Source organism: Glycine soja, chromosome 10 (genome assembly GCF_004193775.1).
Source record: "Glycine soja cultivar W05 chromosome 10, ASM419377v2, whole genome shotgun sequence".
NCBI classification, from domain to species: Eukaryota; Viridiplantae; Streptophyta; class Magnoliopsida; order Fabales; family Fabaceae; genus Glycine; species Glycine soja.
The window spans coordinates 46,083,992-46,110,487 of record NC_041011.1 but is presented as its reverse complement, the minus strand read 5'-3'; the positions used below and the strand labels follow the sequence as shown (position 1 = coordinate 46,110,487).

The following is a 26,496-nucleotide window of genomic DNA, read 5'->3' as shown; positions in this document are numbered from 1 at the left end:
TGAATGATAGGAGGGTGTGAAAGGGAGCGCAGTAGCAAGCAGCGAGGAGAGGAATCAGAATCGCGTTAGGGAGAAGAAGAGAAAATCGCAGGTGAAAATGAGCGGAACGGTGAAGAAAGTAACCGATGTAGCATTCAAGGTGGGAAGGAACATCGATTGGGATGGAATGGCGAAGCTTCTCGTCTCCGATGAGGCTCGCAGGGAGTTCTCCAATCTCCGTCGCGCTTTCGACGAGGTTAACTCCCAACTCGAAACCAAGTTCAGCCAGGTACCTTCTCTTTTTCTTATACATTAGATTTACGATGCGAATTTCCCTCTCTGTTGTTCTTATATGTTAGATCGATTTGATTTTAGGGCTCATCACTGATTTACACCATTTTCTGTTTTATTCCGCTGTCGGTTTTGATTATAAGCCGTTTTCAACGCAATAAGCTAATCTAAACACGCGCTTAGTGTCTCTTATGAATGGTCTTAGAAATGATTTTCGGGTCACTTTTGGTCGAACGCCTATGCGTCATGTTTTGAATGAGAGAGAGGGCTTTGCGATTCGAAGTGATCATGTGATAAATTAGTTAGATGCTTGTTGTTGATTTTGTTTTTGGAGAAAAAAGTTATTATTATTATTATTATTATTATTATTATTATTATTGTTCAGCCGTTGCTTTTTCGTTTTTCACATTCTGCAGGAACCTGAACCCATAGACTGGGATTACTATAGAAAAGGAATTGGCACTCGCTTGGTGGATATGTACAAGGAGCATTATGAGAGTATGTTTCTAAACTCTATGGTCAATGCTCTTAATATGCATATATTTCAGATTTCTTGATGATACCAGTACCTGGTAGTTTGTTTGACTGGTTCTTAGTTTGCTTGATGGTTTAGTTCTTGTCATGCACTTGCTCTCTTCTATGAGCCAGCAGCCTTACAATCATTTTTATCATGTGTGGTTATCAGCTCAATTGAACGCATTCATCTCCATTCTCCAATGAAATTAATTCTTACTTCTCTATTTCATGCCTGGGATGTATGAACTTCCATTTGCATCATCGGGTTTCCAAACATGCCCTTTGTTGTACACCTTGGTTTGATTTGCAAGTCGTTGCATATATAGTCATTTTTTACTACAATTAAGGATTTTTGTATTGTCTTTTGAACTCTTCTCTCTGTATACAAAATTGTGGGAGTAGGAATGGTGCATAAAGATATTAATGAATTCAACTTTGTCTATTTCTTGCTCTTTAATGGTACCATATTCTTTTCATAAACAAAATGAGTTATATTATTCTTACACAATTTTTACCACTCATTTTTCCTCTCATTTATCCTATTCCATATTTCTCTCTCTCTTTTTTTCTCAGTTGTAAAAGAAAAATTGTACAAATTTACTATACAAACAAAATTTCACAAAGAATATCATATAGAAATTAGGAAAAATACAATTAGGAGGTTGACAAGTCATCCCCCAAAATTGATATTTCCATAACACTTTTGTTGCTTCTCTTGTTAATTGATTTCCTTATGTTGTGATCTACTATGCATGTTAAAACACAATATACTCAAATTATACATGGACTGCACAGTGTACAAAATTTAACATGTAGATTTTGGTACGTTTTTTTATTTGATTATTTCACAATTTGTAAAGTGTAAAGTACAAGACAAAAAATCTGGTGCACAACTGAAACAATATTTTTCTGTTGCTTTCACATTTAGAAAATACCTATATACTAGGTATTAGAATTTCGAAAATGTATGTAGTTTGATACTATTTGATATAAAAGTTTGCAGATGTATTTCCTATAGGCTTGTAGCTACAGTGTAAAATACTACATCAGCCTTGCACCATAGTTTCCTTTTATCATTAGTTAATGTGGAATGAATCCTTCATTTGGATTCCTATTGGGCAGAAGATTTTTTGTTGAAATTTTTACTGAATTCCCCATGTGTGAGTGTCTCGTTCTGACTATATATGTAGGCAGTCTATCAGGTGAGAGCTTGAGAAGTTAATCTAATCATGACTATTCTATCTTACATGGATGGTCAAGATTAACTTGATATGCCCACATATATATGTGTGTATTACAACCAATATTTCCTGTTATAATTTTACTGTCTTACCTGCTATTAGTTCAATATTTAATGTTCGTGCAATGCCTTTTTACAGGCATTGAGGTCCCCAAGTTTGTTGACACAGTAACTCCTCAATACAAGACTAAATTTGATGCCCTAGTAAGAACTTGGTCAAATCTTTAGTTCATATTTTGTTTAAATTCTCCTAAGCCATAAGAAAAATCTTTTATTCAAATACATTACATTTAATTTTGCTATATATTTGTGTTGTCTGACTGCAGTTGATTGAGCTTAAAGAAGCAGAGGAGAAATCTCTGAAGGAGTCTGAGCGTTTGGAAAAGGAAATTGTTGAAGTACAAGAGTTGAAGGTAATAAAAATCACCTCAGACTTTTCAGTTTTATACAATTTTAAAAAACTCTCATACTGTCATTTTTTTTTCACAGAAAAAGCTCAGTACCATGACGGCAGATGAGTACTTTGAAAAACATCCTGAGCTGAGGAAGAAGTTTGATGATGAGATCAGAAATGATAACTGGGGCTATTGATTTTTCAATTAGCAAACCATCAGAGGTTGATGTTGTTCTTGCTGGTTTAATAATAACAACTACATTGAATTCTTTGTAACTCGGTTCTCTTTTTCAGTTCAAAGGTTCTTATATTACAGTGTTGAAATTTTGTGGTACTGTAGTTAATCACTTGAGACTTATCCACAAAGTGCGGTTGTGGTCGTCGGCGAAACTGCTGATAAGGTTTCCGTCCGGAGACAATTTGAAGAAAATGTTGTTTTGCGTTAGTCTTAATAAATTATATGTCTGCCCCCTAATGGAAAATATCGATTTCTGTTTGTTTAATGGTATCATTAAGAACATGTGACAGGTTCACGTTTCTAAAGATCAGGCCCTTGCTCGTACCAGTACCCTTCCTCACCGAGGAGGCATCAAAATTGGCCTTTATAACAACCTGCATTGGAGGTGGACTCCATGTGACAGGTTCATTTTTGGTTTATCCTTTGAATGGACGGACACATTCTAAAGTAATTATATGTGAGAATTAACAATTTTTTCGTTTAGTTGATCGGTCATTTGAAGGGTGCACAACGGGAAACAAACATAGCCTTAAGGAGTTTGCTTTATACAAAAGTTGGTTCAGAGGTGTGTCCTTGTTATAAAAAATCAGAAGATTAGGCGTTTGTCATATAGGATAACAGTTCACATACCTTTGTAGCAACCTCGTCATCTCCAATATGCAACAAATCCCCGAACCTTCCATGAAGTGAGAATCGTCCCTTATATCAATCCTGAACGCTAACAGTGAAACAAACCACCATCTTTTAACTTCTTCACAGGTTAGAAGGGCGTGGGTTACCGATTCATCAAAACTCAAAAGTGCCACACCTAAGATATTTAGAGTCCACAAGCATTCACTAATAATATACATAAGAAAAATAAGTGTATAGTTTTGATATACAACCTACAATTTTTTTCAACCACTAGAGTTGACTCAGTGGGAGATTTGAGAAGTATGAATACCAAATGTTGTTTAAAAATAAAATATAAAAAAAAGTGAGTCTCATTTAATTCCTTAGAAGTTGGGGTAATTTCTCAGATAAGAGAAAAAGTAGCATATTTTTTAGTTTCGTTTAAAAAGGCAGTAAAAGTATGCATTCATTTTGAGTCTCACTTATTGGTGTTTTTGTATTTGATCACCGCGTCACTCCCTACGCCATAAGTGATCCTTTGAAGCTCTGCCAATATCTCTACGAGCATCATCATCATTCTACTAGAGACACAATTTCTTTATTTTTATATAAATTATGTGCTAAAAAATAAGAAAAATAACTAAAGTATCTTATACTTATAATTCTAAAAGACAATTTTGTAACTTTCTTTTTAATTTTTCAGAGATTAAATTAGGTGTGTTTTTTTTCTTTCAAAAGAACAAATTGGATATCGACTAAATAAAAAAAAGATCAGTCTGGACTCTGGAGGAAGGAGTCTAGGATGAAGTACTTTAGAAGGTGGTTAAACGGGTGCGCCATTAAAGTTACCTCCTATAATAAGCTTTTTGTCGGATAAATTATTGATTTATTTATAAATTTTTAAAAATTGAAAAATCGGAAAAATTTAAAAACTATTCTATGATGTAGGATACAAAGTTGTAATTATTACTGCCATGTACTACACCTGTATAATTATTATTAAATAATAACTAAATTAATAGTAATTGATATTAAATTATTAAAACAACATAATTTATAGATAGTAGATGTTAATTTATTTTAGCTTTTTTAATACATGTACGTATTAAAGTCACAGGTAAGAAATAATAGTAAAATAGCATTATAATGTTTATTTACTTTTAATTCTTTTGCACTTTTTTATACTTAGCCACTAAATATAACTTCATTAGCAAATTATAGAGACACCCTCTCAGTTATACTTTTATTACACATTCATCCTCTTCTTCTTTTAGTCCTACAAAGAATCCCTAACTTTTAATTATTTGTTACACTTGCATCCCCTCATCCCTTAACACCCTTAGTTCACCTTAGTTTGTACATGTCTTTTAATGAATTTATTTTTTGGTTTAAAATACTCTTATCTTTTTTTTTTTTTGGGACACCCATTAAAAGGATCTGAATAAAGAAATACAGCAAGAACAAGTCCAAACCAATTTTTCCAATTTCAACTTTCAACAATCATTCATTATTCAACAATCCAAATAAACACTAACAGAATTAATCCAAATACAATTTCAGAACCAATACAATTCATCTTTCTTGTGACTCTAAAGAAATTTGTAAACTCACAAGTTCGTCTCTAACATCGAAACTCTAACCCATCTTCCATGATGTTGTGCGTGTGGATCCGAGGACATCGATCCAGTTAAACAAGTATAACTATGTAAGTGTAACTTTGAGTTTCGCTACAGAAAATTAGCGGAAGTTGACACTTAGACGGGGCACCAAATAAATCTCTGAAAAAATGGAGATACATATGTAATTAGCTCTTTCATTTAATTAGAATTAGATTAGACGTTTCATATAACATATAGTACCAATTAAATATTTTCTGAGTATATGTTTAATATAATAAATTCTAATTATTTAGTGAAATTCAATTAAATAATTATAATTAATGCAAACAAAGAGCATCCGTTAATGACTTAATTTAAATAATACAAATAATTCTAATTGATGGGATGTAATTTAATTAACTTTTCAAATGATATATTGCTCCCGAGTGCTTGTCGAAACTGTCTCCCTGTTATTGCAGATAGTTTTGAGGATGGCTCCAATCGGAACATTGAAAGAAACCAGAAAGTACAAGCCTACCCAATCAGAACATTGCTCGGTGGGAACCTCCTCCAAGTGCAATGTAGATGCTGGCTTCAATACATAGCAACAGATTACAAGTTGGGGTATTTGCCTCAGGAATGCCCATGGTGAGTTTGTCAGAGCCAGCAAGAACAGAATGGATGAAAATCTGAAAATTGAGAGCCCCATCTAAAATTCTGATGATGAACTCTTTTAACTATAATCCTGTACTATTTATTTATATATAATATGTTCAATGTCATTTCTTTACGTTACTAATTGTTATCTTAGTGGTTAAGATCATTTAATCTAAAGCTTTTACGAATTGAATTGTCAATGAGACTATTTCTAGCACCACCAGAGTACTTGAAATGAGGATGAGTTTGTGGTTTTGACAACAATGATAAGTTAGTCATTATTATTAATAATAAAATGAGCTAGTAAGTATTAATGGTATGCAAAATTTAGAACTTAATAGAACTGAAATGTTTTAAAACAATTTGATTCTTAATACAAATATGTGAATTGATCTAGAGACTCGGTTACAAGCCAAACTGATTTTAAACTAGTTATGTGCTTAATTAGTTATAAAATCCGATCTTGTTTTGAACTTTATTCAAAAACTAAACTTAAAACTGGTTTTTCAAACTTTTTTTTTATAAATTTGGGACTCAAGTATTTTCACCTTTGACCAAAGATATAAGATATTATATCAAAAAACTTTAAGGGAAGGGATGTTATTACCAACTTTAACTTGAATATCTATGAAGTGAATAACATTATGAAGAGCAAAATTACAAAAACAATGGATGGAATAGTTACATTAAGAAAAGAAGGAAGCAATAATGACACTCTAGCATATCCTCAAAAGTAACTCTCTAAAATTGGATATGCTTTGATTGTGTTGGATATGCTAGAGATTTATTATTACTTTCTTCTTTTCATAAGTAACCATTCCATCCATTACTTGTGTAATTCCGCACTTCATAATGACATCTACTTCATATGTATTTAAATCAAAGTTGATAATGACATCCCTCCCTTCAGTTTTTTGATATATTTAAATCAAAGTTGATAATGACATCTACTTCATATATATTTAAAATATCGTATATTTGTTGTCAAGAAAGAACAAAAAAACTAGAGTCACAAATTTAAAAAGAAAGGTTTAAAAAAACAGTTTTAATGTTTAGTTTTTTGAACAAGTTCAAAACCAGTTCGATTTTTAAAACTGGTTTAAAATAAGTTTAATATAAAATTGGTTCAGAATTGGTCTTAAAAAATTGTTCAGTTCATAATCAATTCTCTAAACCAGTTCAGAAATTTGCATTAAGAACCAATCTTTTTTAAAAGAAATCGGTTGAGTTCATTTTAAATTTAAAAAAAAAAAAGAATTATGCATACCCCTACCAAAGGTTCTACACATGTCGCACACCAAACACTCATCCATCTCAAAATACTGTAATAGATGGTGCTCTTTTTAATTCTTTTAGTAGCTCCCAAAACTAGCACCGAATTCCTCCTTCCACTGCCAAATGATTTCATATTTAGAACAGTCTATGAAAGATTGTCCTCCGTTATTAGTTGTTAGAACCTGAAAATTAGAAACACAAAATTCAATACAAGCTTAACATGTTAACAATCTAAAATTCCAAGACTATAATAAAACAACAATTAGATTTTTAAATTAAATATATTATAAATAAGTAGATTGAGAATTAAAACCAATTAATTAATAGATAGATAAATCAAAGGAAATCAAAATCAAAAAAGAAAAGTGATTTACCAAAATAACACACTGCGGAGCAAAATGTTTGTAACCGACATACTAATTCACAAATCTAAAAGAGAACAAGTAAAACGTATTTGTGCCAAAACAGGGGAGCAAATATGTTTTTTTTTCGTATTGATTGAATTGCAATGCCAAGAAAAATGGTAGGGTAAATATGGGACCCAAATTTGGTGCAACTAAAATTGATCTATTAAATACATAAATTACAATTGCAACTGCTTAGACACCAACATCCAAATACCAAATTAACACAAGGATTACAACAAGAATAATATTCAATTCTTTTTTTTTTGAAAGGCACAATATTCAATTCTAAGCCCATAACAATGCATATCTCAGCAATATCTTGTTAGCAATTTATGTCAATCTCAACCATGACAGAAAAGGAATTAGCAATATTTATTTTCATTTGATCATTAGAATTGTTTTTGTCAAAAAACACTTATTTAAAATTGAAAACTAGAAATAAATACCAGAAGCCTGTAAATCTACATTAACATTGGATTTTGAGTTTCACATTTACACCAATGCGTCAACTAATAATAATGAATCTTGATGGTTTCCTGCAAAATTAGGACCAACAAAACCCACATTTTTTCAATAAAATGAAGGAACCGGAAACAATAAAAAAAAAATCCCTTTTAACCTGACATTCATTTTTGCATAAAAAAAATAATAATAGTACCCAGAAAAAAAAAGTGGTGGAAAGATTTAGAGAATCAGTTTTCTAAACAACTTACCAATCCAGAAAGAGGAATGGATGCCTCTGCAAGGGAGAAAGACAGAACTTCACAGTCAAATATTCCCCACAAAGAGGTGAAGGAGGTGCCAGTAAAGAACAACCATGATCTGTGTCTGATTATGACACTACTCCATGAAGAAAAAATCGATTAGGGTGAAGGAGGCGCCGCTATGGTCACGACTCTCCTAGGGTTTTTTTATCCTCTCAAATGAAATTTATAAATTCACCCTAATCATGTTTTTATAGGAAGACTAAACAGCATAAACATATTCCGTGTTATTAGCTGGTATCAAGTCAGTAATCTCTGCCATTCAATTTCTTATTAGTATATTTGACGGTTGATAAAGGTGGTCACCGATGTACCACTAAAATAGGTACTTCATCTTAGACTCCTTCATCTCAGTCATTTATTTGCAATGCTTGTCTCGTCGAAGAATCAACAATATTTATAAATCTTTATAGAGAGTTAAATATGTGTTTACTCCCTCAAATTTAAAAATTATTATTTTTAATTCTCCAAATTAAAACTTATATATTGTAGTACCTAAAATTTGTAAAATACTTTTTTAAATTCCTCTTACAGTTAAAACTAACACAAATTATACATGCAAAAGAGGAAAAAAAAATCAGTTAGGAAAGACTAAAAAAGTCATATTTAATAAATTTGAGATACTAAAATTGAGGATAACTTTGAAAAAATAGCATAAATATTTAATAAATTTAATGTGATTAGCTAAATTAATTATTTTTTAAGAATTATATAAATTAATTAAAATGATTTTATATATACAAATTTTATTTTAAGGGATTAAAAAAGTCATATCTCATATTTGAGAGATAAAAAGGTATTTAAGTGATGATAAAAAAACATTTAAATCTGTTATAAACTTTGCTTAGCCGTTAGTCCCACATGAACAACTAATCTCACATCTATGTCTATAAATATACTCTAAAAAAATGTATATTATTCACTACTGATTTACATGCCATCAAACCTCATAATATTCTTGAAGCGTATTTTTAAGCTGCTCGAGTATAATTTCTCTCCTGTAGTGTGTATCAAGAAAGTAAGCCTAAAATAACAATCTCATGCAGCCATCTGAACTTAGGGTATGCAAAAGTTTATATCCCGCATTCACGAGATATGCCAATTTTAAGCTCCTGTCTCGACCGCAAGAATTATATTCCAATAAGTACATAACCAAATAAATGATTGTAAAATACACGGAGTGCTCTAATAAAATAAATGGAAAGCTGCTAATTAACTTTAAAAAGGGATGATAAAATGAAACAAAAAAACAAAATGATAGCTGAATGATACAAAGGATTAAAAATTTAAAATCTGTACAATAGATAAAGAAATAAATTGAATCTTTTTAGTTTGTAAATATATGATGTAATATATTTTTTAATTCTGCTGCTACAAAGGGCAATATCATAGAAGTAGAAAATGAACAAAGGAAACAAAATGTGTATTTTCAGAGCAGCATCAATGGCCTTATTCCAATGATTACTGCAATAAACTCAAAAATTCAACCAAACATTTGGTTGCTGTGTGACACAAAATCCCAGGTAACTAGATATATTACTCTGAACTGCCTGCCTTGCCCTCCTCATTTTTATTCATGGCCTTCTTTGCTAACTCATAACCTGCAAAGTTCATAGCACCTAGAGGAGCAATCCAAAAGAACCTGGGTACTGCTCCTTTGAACAAGCCAAGGGGTCCCTCATGTTTTAGTATGGAGAAGGCTATCAAGGTCATTGACACAGATCGGCCCTGTGCAGTCATCATTCTAGTTTTCATGACATCAAACGGCGTTGTAACAACAGCCGCCAAGCCACCAGATAAAGCTCCAACAGCAATTGTTTCCAAGGGACCGAGTTCCCGCTCTAGTAGTCGTTCTGCAACCTAAAATCAAATGCCAATAGCATTGCACTCAGTTACCATCCATGACAATTAACCATTTCAATGTGGCTTTAGTGTGGCATTAAAGGAGATTCACTAGTAGCCATGCAAACACTATGCAAAAGTGTACATGCAATTTATGAGTGAGTTATTCCCTGTTAATTTTTGGGTATATTTTCACATACATCAGAGTATCACTTCAGATTTCAGAAAGCATTTGTCACATAATTTTACAGAGCAATATCCCATGGCTTAAAGTTAGCTAGATGTATTACAACTCATTTGATAATAAAACAATCTTTAAAATTTACTGCTGCTAATTTGTTGCATTAAACTGTAGCTAAAGAATGAACTGGATGTCTATCTCCATGAAACTGTCAAAATTCCTAGATGACCCTGCTAACTCGAAGTTAATCTTTATTTTGGTGAATGTAAACATTCATTTTAGCACACAATTAAGTTTCAAATAATTTTATAATACAACAACATAGCCTTATACCACTAGGTAATGTCGGTAACATGGGTCACACACTCGTACATTATTCAATTCAGCTAAAGATCAACCACCAAAGTTTCAGAGATATTATAATTATAATGCATAAATAAAAAATGTAAATTCCATTAACAAACACAAGATCAAGCACACTGGATCATGGAAATTACACACCTTTTTAGATTCAGCATAAAGCCCCATGCCAGCAACATAAAATGGAACCTCACGGCACAAGGTAGCTCCGGTTCCACGGAAGAAACCCCTAAGACCATCCTGCTCCCAAGTCGCAACAAAAGCCTCACCCACATTGTCAAAAAGACCAGCCTGTAACCTCTGCTTCAACACTTCACAGGGGATCCGCACAGCTGTTCCCAAAAATGTGCTACAGAATGATGCCACAGATTGTACCTACATTTGCTCATATGTGAAACTTCTAGATTTTAAGAAGTAACAGTAGACACTATTAAACAACATAAAGAACTTATTACCAATCTCCTAACGTAAAAATCCACTTTTAAAGGTCAATCAAATTGAACAAACCTTTTAAGTATTAAGAACTATGAAATAGAATTTGAAAAATATTGATCTATTTAGGTATGAACATCTCAATTTAAAGTATTTGCTTCATTCTAATAAGGGTGCCATTAACCTGTGCCCTCAGGTTAAGAATCATTTATTACCTTTCATTTTAAATCATCTTCAGTACTTAACATGTCCCTGTGAGGAAAGACATTATAGAACAATCCTTTCTTAATAAAGACAAGGAGCTAAAAATTTTAGCTTAAGTAAAACATCAATTACAACAGAGTTTAGCTATCTTCTCAAACACTTTTCTAACAGCTTTAACTAATACTAAATTATACAATGCACAAAATCTGAAAACCTGATCTTATAGGACAATATAAGGACTTAGGTATAATTAACTGAATACGGAAATGTGGCCATTCAGTGTATGCATTCCCAACAACAAACAAGGAAAGCATAATCAGGACTCAGGAGTAGTCCAGACTATATAAATAACAGCAAATAGGCTTTACAAATTACCTGGAGTTCTGGCAGTGTAGGAGCAACATTTATCAACACCAATTTACTTGCTTCAAATATCCCAGTTCGCAAGCCATGGCTGCATTATCAAAGATAGCATGAGCTTGAAAGGAAAATAACTATTATATGATTGCTAAGGGAAGGTATTAATGAAGCTTAAAACATCAAATACTTTTCTGCTTATTTGTTTCAAGATAAATGAATATGAGAGGGAAGAAATGAAAAAAAAAAGGGATCAAATGAACAACCTCGAAAACTGTCCAAGAATTGCAGGGATTGAGCCCCTGTATAAACCCCGCCTTCCAATCTCTGGCAGCTTAGAAATTATTTCAGGGAAGGACATTGTTGATGCTTGTACTCGAGTCTAATATACCAAATAAGACAATGATGAGGCCTCTAAAAGAAACCAAAAAAATCAAACAGCTAAGAGAGGAATATGGAATTATATGCATTATACAAACAAAGACATGAAATCACCAGAGAAATAAATAAGTTCATGAAAGTTCAAGAGCATACCTTAATGGTATCAACTGGATGCAGTAACGCACATGACAGGGCACAAGAAAGGCCACCTGCCAATGCAGATCTCAGAACGCTTCCAGCAGGAATTTCAACAGCTGGTGGAACAGCAACTACTGTCGCAGCTTCAAACCAAATACTCCTGAAAGTATAACCATAATAAAAATAGTCCTTAATATAGAAGATGAATCTTAATCATTGACTGCTGGTGTAAGTTGAATCATTGAGGAAATTAAAATACCAACTGCAACACTTCTACATAATTTAATCTTGTTTACAGGTCTTGATATAAAGGTTATGCTAAAGCAAGGAGACCAAAACTTTGGGACAATTTACACTTCTTTTTTCTTTTTCTTTTTTTGGGTTTGTTTGTGTTGTAGAGTGGCACTTAGAAGAGTGATGGTGGTTGGGGGGTTATATATATGGAGAGAGAAATGGGTAAGGTTCATGCATGCGCGAGTTGAAGGGAGCTTCTAGGAAACTGGGGTGAGCAATTATGTAATTAATGGTTTGGGAGAACAAAGTTTTCTTTCTTTCTGGCTGGCTGGCTAGCATTCCTAATTGATTAGGTTCTGGTGTTGTATTAATTATTTCTGAGAGTAATAATACATAAATTATTCTTCATTTTAAACACCTAATCAACATCTACGATAACTTATTTTTCTTTTTCTATCATATCATAAACTTTATCTCTAGGGTACTATTATTTCTCTCTTTTTTCTCTATCTTCCTAGGTGTTAGATAACACATTGAGTGTCAATCAAACATTTTGCTATTCCTACTGATTTTGATTAATTTGGGTTTGTCTTCCCTTGTTTCTTTGACCAGTTTGTCGTTTTTTACCAGGTCTTGATATAAAGGTTATGCTAAAGCAAGGAGACCAAAACTTTGAGACAATTTACAGTTTTGGTTGGAATAGAATGCATACATCTCAAAGGGTGACTCTTTGTGAGATAGAAATTAGTTTATGGCTTCCCTGCAACACCCCAACGAAGCACACCAGAAAGAGAAGGATCTAGAGACTATATAGGTATGAAATTGTACAGTTGCTGATAACTTAAAGGAATTAATTGGTACTACTTAACCAACAAGATGCGTCTACTTTTCAGTAGTTCATCACTTAAGAATTTCACAGCTAAGCGTGCTTGAGTTGGAGTAGTTATGGGATAGGAGACCTCCTAGGAAGTTTCTTGGAAAGTGTGTGAGTGAAGACAAAGCACGCTTAAAAGTTTCGTGTTGATTTATGGGAAAAATCATTGATCCTGAGAGCAATTGAATGGTGTCAGAGCTGGTTGTCAATGTCTTGGAAAGGACTACCTATGAAAGGTTCTGAATGGTGGAACATTCCGACCAACGAGGAGTTCAGTGAAGTCTCACCATTTGAAGTGTCGTAGTGTAAGAGTTACCAAGAAGTTGACAATCAGGGGTTTTACATTTCCCATGGTTTATTTTGCCCATGGCTGCTTAATGTTCCCCTTTTTTTAAAATTTTTGTTTTGAAGGATGTCTCATCCTCGCACTTTTGTACTTCCCCTCTTTTCTCCATATTATTATTTTTAAACAAAATATATATTTAAAAAGGATTATCGATGGACATTATATCTAATGCATACAGGGGGAAATAATTAAACAAAAAAATCAATTACTCATATTTATCTTACCTAGGATCTTCTTGAAGACGATCGGAGGGAAGTAGAAGCATGAAATTGCGGAAATGTCCATATGAAATAGATTCTTCTGTATCTGCTTTCAGAAATCGCATCATAGCAACAGCATTGTCTTCATTTGCAGGGAGTCCTGCATTCTTTAGTGATTCCAATATTTCACTTTTCTTCAGTGTCCCTGACTTGCTTAGACATAGAGAAGTATATGCACGAAGAATTGTTGGCTCCTTCTGTTCCATTAATGATAAGAACTGCTTCCAACCAAAAGACCTGGAAAATAAGTGACTTCTAGCACGGCTCATAAATTCTTTAGCATATCTTCGTGGCAGCTTTCTTTTTCTCATTGCAACTTCTAGATCTTCCAGAGTTACTTGGCCATCCCCATCTCTATCCAACTCCTCAAAGAACCTCCTCCCTGTATGATAATGAAAGTGACAGTGAAATTTGTCATTCCAGCCAATACCACAAAGAGGACTTAAATTGTAAGTACAGTAGCCAGTTCCTACATAGTTTAGTAACTGGTGTTGGAGCTAGGCTATCTTGTCTATCTGTTAACCAACTGTTGATAGTGCTGAGTCAGCACCTAGTACTATCTGTTTCTGATTATCATTACCTTTCTCTAGGCTCTATATATAGAGGATCTCATTGTAACAATATAGAGTAATTGAATAGTAATAACAAAGTAGATTTCAAGTTCTTTGGTCGAGTTCTATTTTTCAATGCCTAGGTTCTTTTCTAACAATACAGAACAAATTAACAGTGAATCTTAACTAAAAACTTAAGCAAAGATGTAAAAAACAGATTAGCTTAAACATATCTTACATGTAGGTAGGTACCAGACCAAGGCACAAAAAGTCTAAAAGATCACTACTGCATAGGATCTAGAGCCTGTATTCATTTGTAATAGAAGTTATTTATCGCAAGAAATATATTATTTGATTGTATAGTCATAGGGCTGGCAACATGGACAGGCCGAACCGGCCCAGTCCAGTGGGCCAAACAGTGAAATTGGGTCAGGTGTGGCCCGGTCCATATTCTTACAGGCTGGGTTTCTTAGGCCCAGCCCAGCCCTATGTCGGGCCACCCAGCCTATTCAGGCTAATTTAGAAATATACAAAAATGAATGAAAAAAATTACAAAAACCAAATCATCGAATAATTGCAAGGAGCAGGAAGAAGAGGAGAGTGCAAAGTGAAACTGATAAAGTTGTCATGGAATAGGGATCAGATATTGAATCAAATGGGCTACCATAGGGCTGTTAGCAACTTAGCGGTAGAAAAATAGAAGGTGGGCCTAGTAAAGATGGAAATAAAAAGAAGGGGAGTAACTCAGGTGTTCTAGGGGCTGCACTAAGTAAATAAGATAGAGATGGTCTGGGCTGTTGTGAAGAAGGGTTTGGGTACATTTTATTTTTTAAATTATAAATACTAACTCACTACATTTTATTTAATATTATTATATTATTAACCGGGCCAATCCATGGCCCATCGGGACAGCCCGGCCCGAGTCAAACCTGGCTCTATTCGCTCATCTCTATTTGGACTACCTTTTTTAAGCCCAACCTGGCCCTATTTGTGGGCCGGACCCATTTTGCCAGCCCTAAGTCATACGTAATTACTAATTACAATTTTGATCATGCAGAGATTTATTGCCACAACACCCAAACATTAATCCAGAAAAAAATTAAGCAGTCTTAAAATTTTGTTTTATAAAATTATTTTTGTAAAAAAATAATTTTAAAAACTGCTTTCAAATTGCTTATGATAAAATTTTGAAAACAGTTTTTAAAATATGTCCACCTTCTCCATTGGCATTCACAATATTGCTTGTGTTGTCAATGGATTCAAAGCCAGCGTTTTTTTTTTTTTTTTGCTTTTCACACTGAAAACTGTGACAAATTTGAAGCCAGCACTTCCTCTGTAACGGAATGTTTGAGAGACCCTTGATGACAGATTTGGAAGCTGGGAGAGTCCCATACCAGTTGGGTTATCAGGCCCAAATAGGGATGGCAATCAGATTCGGGTATACCCGCGGATAACCCATTACACTCTTTTATAATTCTACTTTCCTTATATATTTTAAATAAATTATATATTAAGATTTTAATTGTATTTTAATTCAAACAGCATATAAATATAATGGATAACAAAGAAATTAAAGTTAAAAAATTAAGAATTCAATTATATTTATAGTTAAATGTATATTTTTAAGTTTGTTATTTAATTATTTAACTATTAACCTAAATTGATTTATATTTTCAAAAATTATAACAATAAAATCTTTAATATATATTATGTACGTATGTATATGTTGAGACAAAAAAATTATAAAAAAAAAAGATGTACGGGTACGGGTATAATTTGACACCCATCCCCGCTTAAATAGTTTGGGTAATACCCATACCTGTACCTATACCTGATCAAAGCGAGTATTCTCCGTCAAAGTTGGGACAGGTTCAGGGCGGTGCCCATGGGTACAGGGTTATTTGTCATGCCTAGGCCCAAAGAAGTAATCACAAAGATTGAGATTTGTGGGGAGATGAAATGTTCCACTAGTATGAAATGTTTGCTGCCAAATGGTGGGGAATGGTTCCTCAAGATGAAGAGGGTAAGAGGGTTTAGAACTGGATATTTTTTCAGAACAAGGGGATGGAACTTGGAAGGAGCCTGTTTTGGATCAGGCCTCATTGCTTTGGATCTGGAAGGATCTCATCCAATGGGAATTTTGGCCAGCAAATGGTACAGTTAGGCACCTGGGTCAGCAGGGAAGATAGTGTGGGGTTGGCACTGACTAACCTAAGTGAAGAGGTGAAGGTCAGGGTTTAGCCTCAATTGAGGAGGTGAAGGTCTCAAGGTTGGTTAAAGCATAAACATGAAAACAAAAAACATCTTTGAAAACATACTTGACTTGTTATTGTTTAAAATTTTAAATCTTGAAACCAAAGCAAACCTTATCAAATATATTTTTAAAAAAAACAAAAAACCTGTTTTCAAAAACAGCAATCTACAGACCCTAATTTTGTTTGTTTCCTTTGTTCTAATTTTTTTTTTTTTTTTGGACTTCAAATGTTTGCTATGCTCTGCTAAGACAGCGAAAAAAACTCAATGAAAACATCAAGAACTAGGGTAAAAGGTTACATTGGTTTGGAAACCATCAAGACCAACAAAAACATTTAAACTATGGAGTAGTTTACTGATGTAAAATAAGCGAGGGAACTTAGCAAATGTTATGATTTTGTGCATCTCAACATAGAAGAAATACTAGTGATATTTAGCAGCAAAGAGATCCAGAAGAAACTATTTCATCTCCTACCTTCCTTAACACTGATAAAACTGGGAAACTACTAACATTCACATTTTACATTCCTATCAGTCCTCAAGCAGCCTAATTTATTCTTCACTCCTTCACATTTCCAAAATCAAACTCTAAAACAAATTGTTCTCAGGGAACCAAAGCCGTGCATTTGAGAACCATAAGCAGATTTATTAAAAAAACCTACATTACTGTTTACTCAAATTCTATTATATGCCTCAATAATATTACATCCCCTATCATACCTCTAGGAACAGAAATTATAAGCTAATTGCCAATATCATTTAACAATTAAAAATGTACCTAACCTATACTTGTATATTTGTTGAGGCAGATTCCTCCCTTAAAGGCAAATTGAATTGATATTTTCACAGATCCTTCCATGTCAAGCATAACTACATTTATTTCCTATTCCTACGTGCAGGTATATGCTTATAAATGAGTTCACAGTTTTAAATAACAAAAGTACACCATAATCCAAAGGACTCTACGTTTTAAAAATCAATAATTTAAGTTATTAAGAAGAGTTTGCTTCTATTTCATGCAAGCAAATTTAAAATTGTTCTTCCTATCCTATATAAGATGCCCATACCTTCAGCTTCTGTGTATCTAAAGAAATCTTGTACCGAGATTAGTTTCTTCTTATCAGGATGGTCTTTAGATGTTCTCCCCAGCTGCGGTAGCAGTTCAATCAATTCTGTCAATGAAACTGTGGAAAGTGTCGACTTTAGACGCTCCACATTCGAGAGAGGAATACTGAATATGTTGTTGGCAACCTTCTGCGGCGAATTTCCTCCGGTTTCATCCTTGTTTTCATTATTACCATTACCATTGTCACTACTAATATCTCCCTCTCCGTTAGTTGAAGGGCTTTCTTCTCCAGGCACACTTGATGGCACACCACCCACCTTTGCAAACCTCAAATTCCCCAAGAAGCTATTCACATATACTTTGTGCTCCTCCAAGAAACCTGCGAGTGCATTCACATGACCAAAATGAGAAAAAGAAGGTTGGGGCAGACTAGTTTTCCCATTGTCAAGGTCATCATTATTATCTTGCACCCCATGATGATCAAGACTCTGAAGAGTCTGAGATAGCTGATCAAAGATAAAACCTATAAGGCACTCAAGTGAAACATTTTTCCCATCCTTCTTCCTCACACCCTTCTCCCTAACTGCTCTACCAAACTGACCCCCCTTGGATTCATTCTGCTTCACCTCACATGATGAAACAGTAGGCTTCATGCAAGAACACAGCTTGTCTTCATCACACACTTTCTGACACTTCTTCTTCCCAGATTTGAAAGGAAGTGGCAGAGACTGAAGGAATCCATTAACCAACAAAGACCAAGTCACAGCAAACTGCAAGCAATTGGTGCAAGAGGGTCCATCTTCCTTGCCCACTTGAGCTCTAATATTACTACTACCATTACCATTACCATTCCCTGAATTCTGTGAAAACATGCCCCAGAAAGCCTTCAAGGGAACCTTCATTGACAAACCTTTCTTCTTCTTCACATCACAGATCTGAAATGCACCACTTTCCCTCACTGGGGCAATCAAACAAACACCATTGTTTACCTTGTTCTTTGACCCTGCCAAACAATGCTCAAGATCCTTCGCCGCCTTGCGAATACCCACTTCAAGTGGCGACAGCGAATCCTTCACAACTTGAACGGAATTGAAAAAAGACTCAACTGGGTCGCTCCCTGACACCATTTCTAATCAACCCTTTGAAAAAGTCGCAGCCTTCTTTTCTACCCCCTTATCAGAAAGAAAACGTGAAAGTGCCCAAAAAGAAAAAAAAAATCAAAATCAACAGAGAATATATATATATGAGTGTGTGTATCAAACTGTTACGAAAACTGGATTGAAACGGATAACCCAATTGAACTCATGGATAGAAAAGAATCCAATTTTAAGGACACGTAACCGATGAAGATTGCACATTATGATTCAAGATTATATTCAAGATTAGACCCATTTCGGCGCAGAAAAAAGAGTGAAGAGAATTGAAGGGAAGAATTTGGATAAGATTGGAAAAGATAAAGAGCATCAAGCGGTGATTTTGGACAGAGTTTGCGTTATGAACCCGATATGGATGGCAGAGGAAGAAGAAGAACATCAAGTACCAAGAAGCAGAATGAGAACCATAGAACTGTGAAGGCTTATTTACTTTTTATGCTTTTATCAGAAAAATTAAAACCATGCAACGGAAGAAAATTAAAAAAAAAATGCATTATTTATATGCACGTCTTCGTTTAATGACAAGAAACATTTTAGATATATTTGATGATAACATTTTTAAGACACTCTTTTAATTCTATTCTATATATTATTATTTATGATTTTATCATTTTTAATATATTTCAATCATTTATATGAGTAACATTTTTTGTTATTTATGTGCAATAATAAGCGATGTTGGAAAATATTAAATTCTGTACTTATAATAATTATAAAAAATAATTATTATATGACTAATTGCAACAAGAATAGGAATAGAAAGGGAATGTCTTATGACCATGTACATGTACCTAATTAAATATTAAACATTTCTCCCTTTTTTACCAAAAATTTAAAAAAAAAATGTATTCCTCTACTACTAACATAACACCTGGGCTGAAAATTTCAAAGAAGGTTTTTATTGTTTTGGATAACGAATGCTGAATGGATAATTGCTGACGTAAGGCCATGTGGGAGTGAGGATTGGGGACACCACATCAGGGTAGGGTTTGTTACCCTTCTTGTTATTGACGATGCTATTATTATCAGATAACTTGTTTAATCAAATGACACTTGAAATGAAATGATGGTTGAACACATCAAGCTTGTTTGTTTTTTTTTTTCATGCATGGCAAAGTGAACTGTAATCGCAGGGACTGAACAAGTGCAAAACAACAAAGCAAAAGACACATACACAAAATGGTGATTTAAAAGCTCAACTTGTTGCATGTCCGGCTTTTTCAAATATATATATATATATATATTAGACTTTTTGAGTTGAGACTGTTTTTTAATGGCCAAGTTCATGCCAAGTGGTAATGTATTTGCCAATAGTCATAACACACTTCAGTTTTGATTGGACTATTACATTTTTTTTAGGCTTTTTCTCTTCTGCAGTTAACCACACATTAAAGACCACGGGAGTTTCGATGGTTGTATTTGTATATACGGGTGGGAATTTTTCTGATTGTCTTAATTTAAGATTAAAATACAAAAATACAAATGCTGAATTCTCTTGAAAAAAAAATACAAATACTGAATTGTAGCAAATCAAACTTTTTTTTCTACATAAAAAAAACATTTTTTTTCCTAAAAATGCCTTTTGTGGTTGAAGATGGTTAACAACCATTTTATTTTCAGTTATGTATTCAAATAGTAAATAGTAATATTCATTTAACCTAATATTATTCATATAATCAAAACTTTACACAAGATACTAGATTAAAATCTAGTGTGATCATTGTACATAAAAAGAATAATCGAAGCATTACACTATTTTCTGTCAAAAAAGAAAACAATTGAACCATTTCGAGCAAATCAAATCATCAACATCATATCAAGTTTATAATCAAAGTAGATCTTTTCTCGTATCATGTGATTTTTTTATGTGTAAAAATATGTCAAATTAAGACAATTTTTTTTAAGACCCTAAATCAATAAAAAAATTATCGAATCGTGTTGGGTCAAATTTATTTATTAGGAAAAAATTCAATTTAACTTAAATTACCCAAATTGTTATCGGATTAGGTGGGGTCATATCATCAGGTAGTTATTTAAAAAAATATAAAGAGAAAAGAGAAAATAGGAAAGAAAACTAAAGAATATAAAAATGGAAAGAACATAGATATTTTATCTCCAGATTAGAATTAAAAATAAATTAATTAAATATTAAATGTTTTATATTTTATTATAGTAGGATCGAATATAAAATTTTTAAACTTGATATCTAACTCAATTATTTCATATTCATCTGTTTCGAATGGCGTCAACCCAACCATAACACCTACAGTCCTTCGTCTCTTTTAAAGATTAGAATATGCCATCCTCAAAAGAAGTAAAAACATAGGCGGCTTATAGGATGCGAGAATAAAGTAAATCCCCACTGTGGGATACAAATTTAGTCCGTAAGATATAACTTTTTTTTGAGATGCATGCAGGAGTAATGTAGGCATGTCTACACTGAAATATATTTATATAAAAAAAATTAATTACTCATTTCGTTTTTATAATTTCATTTTTTACTTTTTATAGTTTTAAAGTAACTTTTTAATTTATATAATTTATATTTTAATTTTTTTTTAATCTTTATAGTTTAAAAGTAATTTTTTATCATTTATATTTTAATTTCTTTTTAATTTCTATAGTTTAAAAATAATTTTTTTAATTCTTATATTTTAATTTCCCACCTCGGAAGCCACCTTAAAACATATACAGTTTTGTGTTATTCTGTATGCTTTCTTCTTTCTTTCATTTTTTTGAAGCATTCTGTATGCTTTCTTTAAATGTTTCCACTATGGCAACGATAAATATTATGTGTATAAAACTGTTAGTTAGGCTATCTTACCCTCGACATATTAGTTAAATTTTAGTGTTTTTTATTGGCTAAAAAATTTATTTCAGTGTTTGATAAAAAAAACTATTTTTTAGTAGCATTTTTTAAAGTGTTAGCTTTTAACTTCTAATTTTTTTATATTTTTCATTTTTTAATTAGTATATTATCTAATTTTTTGATTATCCTTTTTAAATAAATTATAAATTTTTTAATTATTTTAACAACTAATTTTATCAAACTCTTATAATTTAATAAATTAATTTTTTAACTTTCAACTAATTTTTCAATTAGTTTTATCACTCGTAACCTTAGTGTTAATTAAAAAAAAATAAAACATTTGATGGGAGGCAATTTTACTTGGTTGACCGGGGGAGGGAGGGTTTGAATAATCATATTATTAGAACAAGATTATGTCTAATCATTATTAAAAAATTGATTAGTCATTTTTTAGTGAATTTTTTCTTTTTAATTTTTTTATTGTTAAGGGTTAAACATAAAATCTTGCTTAATTCTATGTGGTGTTTCTTAACTCTTTTTTCCACTTGAACAAATGATATCCTGTAATACAAATATCATTGTTTATATAGATTAACATTGTTGCTTAATCAAAACTATTTTTTAAATATGATAGGACCCATAAAAAGATGATGCCATCTTTTATTTGACTCATCTTCATTCATATTTCTATTCTAAGTACAACACCAATGGCATGCATGAGCATGATGCATCCCTACCTGCTCCCTCCATTTCTCACTCTCACTTTCTCCTCATCAGAGATGGTATAGCATTAGCAACACTCTTGTTGGAAGCCACATTTCCCGGCCTAGTTGAAACAGCATACCTTCTTATACCGGCTGGAGAAGCAGGGGAAGAAAGCCTCTTCTTTAGGGGAGCAGAAGTTGCTTTTTCAGGTGTTCCATTTCTATGTACACCAAACGATGCACTTCTCACTTTGGATGATGATGATGATGACTTTACCTTGGTTGCGACCTTTGTAGACGGTGATGAGCTTGAATTGCTCTCATCATCTCTCACTTGAGACACTCCAATGCTGTGCCTGCGAGTGTTTTCTAAGTTTTTGCTGAACATGCTTTTTGAGTCACCATCACCCCCCCATGAACCACCCCTTGAACTTGATAGTACCTTTGTTTTTGCTCCATTGGCTAATGGGACCTTTGAGGGTGTTGTTGAAGGGGAATTGTGGCTGCAGGGACGGGTTGGTTTTTGGTTTGCTGGTGAAGTTTTGATATCATTATTCTGATCACGGAGAGAATACAATTTAGTGATTTCACCAACTGACATGGTTTGGCTTGCAACACTTTTGGCAGATGCATGGCCAATGTGGTATGTAGTGTTTTGACCCTCCCACGGCCTTGCAGCCATCCATCGCTCTAGCCAATTCCAACCCCAATGGGGATTGTTTGGATCCATAAATGTGGCATTTGTAGCAGATTTTGAAGAGTTCCTCCACGTTTGCTGTTTGAGGATCAAGTAAATGGTTATCCATAGGAAGAGATCATTTATATTTTACTAGTCTTACAGTCTACACATGAATTTTCAGCCTATTTTCTAGTTTTCTTTTTCAACAAAATTCTACATTGATGACTTGGTTTAGTACTTGAGTTTATTTTACACTTATGCTATCCATACCAAGAATCCAAAACTTGTTTCTCTTGTTCCACTAAAATCCAAAATAAAAGGCAGTCTCTTCTTACTTGATGTGTTGATGCATAGGCCAAAGCCTTTTCTCTTCTCATAGCAGCTACTTGCCTGTTCAACAATTTGGCTTCAACTTGCTCCTTTGATTTCAAGCTATCATCCCACTTCTCTCCAATCTGCTGCAAAAGTATTTGCCACTTTAGAACAAAATTTAAAGCCAGGAGAACGTTAACATATTAATGTTTATATTTTCATATGTTTTGAAGGGGGTAATGAACAATAAATGGGAAATAATTAACAATTAGTCATAAATTAACTCAGAGAACATCATATATACAAGGCGAAACACACATTCACTAGCAACAAAACAAAAGTGCATTACTATACATGCCACATTCTCCGAGGCAAATACGCATCAGAATAGTATTTGCATAACTCATTCTTCCTATAACATGCATTTCAACATAACATGCAAATACTCATAAAGTGCTTACATTAGCTTGCGACTTGTCAAATTCCTTTTCACGTTTCTGCTGCAGTTGCCTTTGAAGAGATTGATTCTCCTCAGACATTCTGACCTTCCTTGCACGAACCTGAGACTGCAACCGTGAAAGAGTTTGCATGCATTGCAAGGTAGTAGCCGCTTGTCGTTGAACAGATTGCCCTTGCACCAACGTTTTCAACCTCGACAAACCTCTCAAGCCACGCAAGGATTTTCTTGCCTGAAACCCCACATAACATGGAACTATTACACACAAAAAGAAGGTTGAATAAATTAAATTTCTCCTGTAAATTAAAATCAACTTATACACTTATCTGAGAAGAAAACAAGAATGTAAAATGCACTTAAATTTTATAGATAAATTTTATTAGGACATAATTGACTTTGGTGGTAATAACATGAACCTTCCATGTTATTAGTCGTTTCATTTGTGTTCCCAATAAATAGGATTCATAAAAGTCTATACCGAATATCCACGGTATGCTGTTTGAATCTTGATAGCTGCCATTTCTTGATTCGCTTTTCCATTAGAACGAGGCGTGTTTGTGAGACGAGTAACCTCTGCAGCAGCAGCAGCAACAGCAGCCCCTGCCGCCACAGCAGTGGCCAAAACCAAAGAAAAGGCTTGTTTGCTCTGTTCATTATTCTCTGCCTCACTTATTGGTTTGGGGTCTTTTCTTGGTGGAAGTGAAGGAACAGCGGCAATTGGCGCTCCTTCTAGATCCTCATAGTGATGAGTCCCAAAACATCCTAACTTTGACTTATGATGATGCTGTTTCTGTTTTATATGAACAAAAACAAATTGTTTTGCATGGGAATCTTATCTGATTTCAGGGTAATTTTCTTCCATTCATGTCAAAGGTAATGTAACACATGTTATTCACAAACCTGTTCCTTTTTGGAATATGAAACAAAAACTCTCTTCACTGCAGAAAACCAACCCCCTTTCCTCCCCATTGGAGTTCCTTTATCTTGATTAACAAAAAAAGGAAATTACTTCAAAGTCAAATGACATAAAATCAACAAACTTCATTCAGGAAAGGGTAAACAAAGAGAGAATAGATGAACAAAAGTCGTGGCAGAAGCAACTAAATTGCGTGTATTTCAATTTAAAGCATGTTGAATTTAGAGCCAATTGTTACAGAAAACAGAATTCCATGCATGGAGTTGTAAACGGGAATAGCCATGGAAAATTAAATAGAACCTCAAAATGTAGAGAGATCATAAATGCTGAAAGCAAATGTTTTCCGTAAAAGTCATTCACAATTCACAACCCCATTAATGAAAAGGACTAGAAACCGAAACCAAATAGAAAAAACCACCACTTTCTAAAAAAGAAAAAGCAATGACTTTTATCCGATTCAACAGCCTCTTTGCAATGCATATGCAAGGGTAAGGCTGCGTACATTATCCCTTCCCCATGCCTTCGCATAGCGAAGAGCCTCTGGGCAATGGGGTACGAAGAAAAAATTAATGTAATGGAATGATCAAACGAGGAAGAAGCAAAAAAAAAACACATAATTCAAAAATCCATCAAAAGTTCAAAACAACGTCAAAAGCACCAACTGTGAACACCTAGTTTCATGGAAAACTAACTAAACAGAAAAATGAAAGATACAAAATTGACAACGAGAAGAACCCAGATAGCCTAATTTAAAAGACCGTCAAATTTCGAGATAACACGATTCAAAAAGCACAAAAACAAGGATCAGAAGCGACAAAAAGCACGAGAAAGAGGGCAAAACTGAAATACTTGACATTATTCCAAACACCTTTGTATGAGAATAAAAAATCTCTATGCAAATTAAGGTACATACATGCCCTGTGAAGAGGGAAGAAAGGACAAAAAGGAGGAAAGGAGAAAACCTCAACGATGAATCTATTACAGCAAGGATTGTGATTTGGGTGTCAAGAAAAGTGGGACCCCACACGGAATGTGATTCCCAATTTTAACGTTCATAAATGACAGCGTACCCAAACAAAAACACCTATGTAACGACTAATAACGAAATAACAAACTCTTTTCGCTGTCTTTTTTTCAGTTTTTCATGGGTTTTACTTTTTCAAAAGAAAATTCAACTGATATTCTTTTTAATATTTTATGTTATGTATTCCTATTTTTCTGAATAATAAACAGTTACTTACATGACCTATAAACCTCATTGGTAGAATTATCATATTGACTACTAATTAGGACGTAAATACTAAAAAAAATTATGAAAATGATTAATTATTTTCCCTTCTATTTGATGCAAGATCTGTCGAATTTCTAGACATGTGTCTTTTCTTCCAACTCAGATCTTATTAGAAATGATTCAAACATTCCAAGTAAACCGGCTAATTCTTTTGATCTAATCTAGCAATCATAGACGGAATCAGAAAAAAAAAATTGAGGAGACATAGAATCAAAAAGTGGCATCAGACATACCAAGCATTGGGACATTGATCCGTCCCGAGATTTTGGTTTTGGTAGCAACGATCCCCAACCATAACGGTTGGTCCACCCTGCCTGAAAGTACATTAACTATATTCCTAGGTATCCTCGTCGGACAGAGTTAAATATTAGTATATTACAAATAAAATATTAATGGTATTTTTTTTTCTTCATTTTACTACTACTATTATTTTTTTAAGCCATGTTTAAAAAATACATCAATTTCGAAGTTTTTAACAATTTACCTTTTTCTGTAAAAAAAATCTACCTTTTCTAAAACAAATTTGAGACATGTTTTATTTTTTATATATATTCAGAATAAAATGATTTTTTTTATATATATTCATGGTTGGTTTATTTGGTAAACTAACTTAAAAAAATTGATATTTAAATGGTTGGATTGATTATGATTTTTTTATGTGTTTCCATTTTTATTGTGTTTACATAATTTTACTTTTTGTCTAAAATAATAATTTTTTATTTAT

General features: G+C 33.2%; 3 protein-coding genes and 1 long non-coding RNA gene across 7 annotated transcripts; 1 reads left to right on the top strand and 3 right to left on the bottom strand.

The window, feature by feature from the left end:
* On the top strand, nucleotides 1–2,917 carry LOC114369244 (ATP synthase subunit d, mitochondrial-like). Its single transcript, XM_028326434.1, has 5 exons — nucleotides 1–268; nucleotides 687–768; nucleotides 2,166–2,230; nucleotides 2,353–2,439; nucleotides 2,516–2,917. The coding sequence occupies exons 1-5, from the start codon at nucleotides 98–100 to the stop codon at nucleotides 2,615–2,617; spliced, it is 507 nt and encodes a 168-aa protein (XP_028182235.1). The 5' UTR covers nucleotides 1–97; the 3' UTR covers nucleotides 2,618–2,917.
* Nucleotides 2,918–4,732: 1,815 nt separating this feature from the next.
* LOC114372273 lies at nucleotides 4,733–8,148 on the bottom strand. Of its 2 annotated transcripts, none has more exons than XR_003658192.1 (4): nucleotides 7,921–8,148; nucleotides 6,793–6,982; nucleotides 5,407–5,557; nucleotides 4,733–5,048 (listed from the first exon to the last, which is right to left on the bottom strand). It is a non-coding gene; the product is annotated as an uncharacterized LOC114372273 (long non-coding RNA). The 2 variants fall into 2 exon arrangements; XR_003658191.1 differs by having other exon boundaries at nucleotides 6,799–6,982; nucleotides 7,921–8,147.
* Nucleotides 8,149–9,249: 1,101 nt separating this feature from the next.
* LOC114371256 (mitochondrial substrate carrier family protein C-like) lies at nucleotides 9,250–19,048 on the bottom strand. Its single transcript, XM_028328722.1, has 7 exons — nucleotides 17,452–19,048; nucleotides 13,545–13,962; nucleotides 11,882–12,026; nucleotides 11,614–11,729; nucleotides 11,366–11,444; nucleotides 10,496–10,729; nucleotides 9,250–9,831 (listed from the first exon to the last, which is right to left on the bottom strand). The coding sequence occupies exons 1-7, from the start codon at nucleotides 18,575–18,577 to the stop codon at nucleotides 9,508–9,510; spliced, it is 2,442 nt and encodes an 813-aa protein (XP_028184523.1). The 5' UTR covers nucleotides 18,578–19,048; the 3' UTR covers nucleotides 9,250–9,507.
* A 2,924-nt stretch (nucleotides 19,049–21,972) lies between these two features.
* On the bottom strand, nucleotides 21,973–25,557 carry LOC114370281 (protein IQ-DOMAIN 1-like). 3 transcript variants are annotated; one of them, XM_028327583.1, is made up of 6 exons: nucleotides 25,444–25,557; nucleotides 24,466–24,548; nucleotides 24,044–24,355; nucleotides 23,570–23,797; nucleotides 23,132–23,254; nucleotides 21,973–22,892 (listed from the first exon to the last, which is right to left on the bottom strand). In XM_028327583.1, the coding sequence occupies exons 2-6, from the start codon at nucleotides 24,532–24,534 to the stop codon at nucleotides 22,173–22,175; spliced, it is 1,452 nt and encodes a 483-aa protein (XP_028183384.1). In that variant the 5' UTR covers nucleotides 24,535–24,548; nucleotides 25,444–25,557; the 3' UTR covers nucleotides 21,973–22,172. The 3 variants fall into 3 exon arrangements, with proteins under 3 accessions (XP_028183384.1, XP_028183385.1, XP_028183383.1); XM_028327584.1 differs by having other exon boundaries at nucleotides 23,132–23,251; nucleotides 25,395–25,493; XM_028327582.1 differs by having other exon boundaries at nucleotides 25,395–25,492.
* Between the last annotated feature and the right edge of the window lie 939 nt (nucleotides 25,558–26,496).

Excerpts from the sequence above, each read along its gene's own strand:
- LOC114369244 (XM_028326434.1), top strand. The coding sequence starts at position 98 with ATGAGCGGAACGGTGAAGAAAGTAACCGATGTAGCATTCAAGGTGGGA. Across the intron at positions 2,231-2,352 it reads AGACTAAATTTGATGCCCTA|TTGATTGAGCTTAAAGAAGC; the intron begins GTAAGAACTTGG and ends GTCTGACTGCAG. Across the intron at positions 2,440-2,515 it reads TTGAAGTACAAGAGTTGAAG|AAAAAGCTCAGTACCATGAC; the intron begins GTAATAAAAATC and ends TTTTTTTCACAG.
- LOC114371256 (XM_028328722.1), bottom strand. The coding sequence starts at position 18,577 with ATGGTGTCAGGGAGCGACCCAGTTGAGTCTTTTTTCAATTCCGTTCAA. Across the intron at positions 10,730-11,365 it reads CTACACTGCCAGAACTCCAG|GTACAATCTGTGGCATCATT; the intron begins GTAATTTGTAAA and ends GAGCAAATGTAG. Across the intron at positions 9,832-10,495 it reads TTTATGCTGAATCTAAAAAG|GTTGCAGAACGACTACTAGA; the intron begins GTGTGTAATTTC and ends ATTTGATTTTAG.
- LOC114370281 (XM_028327583.1), bottom strand. The coding sequence starts at position 24,534 with ATGGGGAGGAAAGGGGGTTGGTTTTCTGCAGTGAAGAGAGTTTTTGTT. Across the intron at positions 23,255-23,569 it reads TTGACAAGTCGCAAGCTAAT|CAGATTGGAGAGAAGTGGGA; the intron begins GTAAGCACTTTA and ends ATACTTTTGCAG. Across the intron at positions 22,893-23,131 it reads CCTATGCATCAACACATCAA|CAAACGTGGAGGAACTCTTC; the intron begins GTAAGAAGAGAC and ends ATCCTCAAACAG.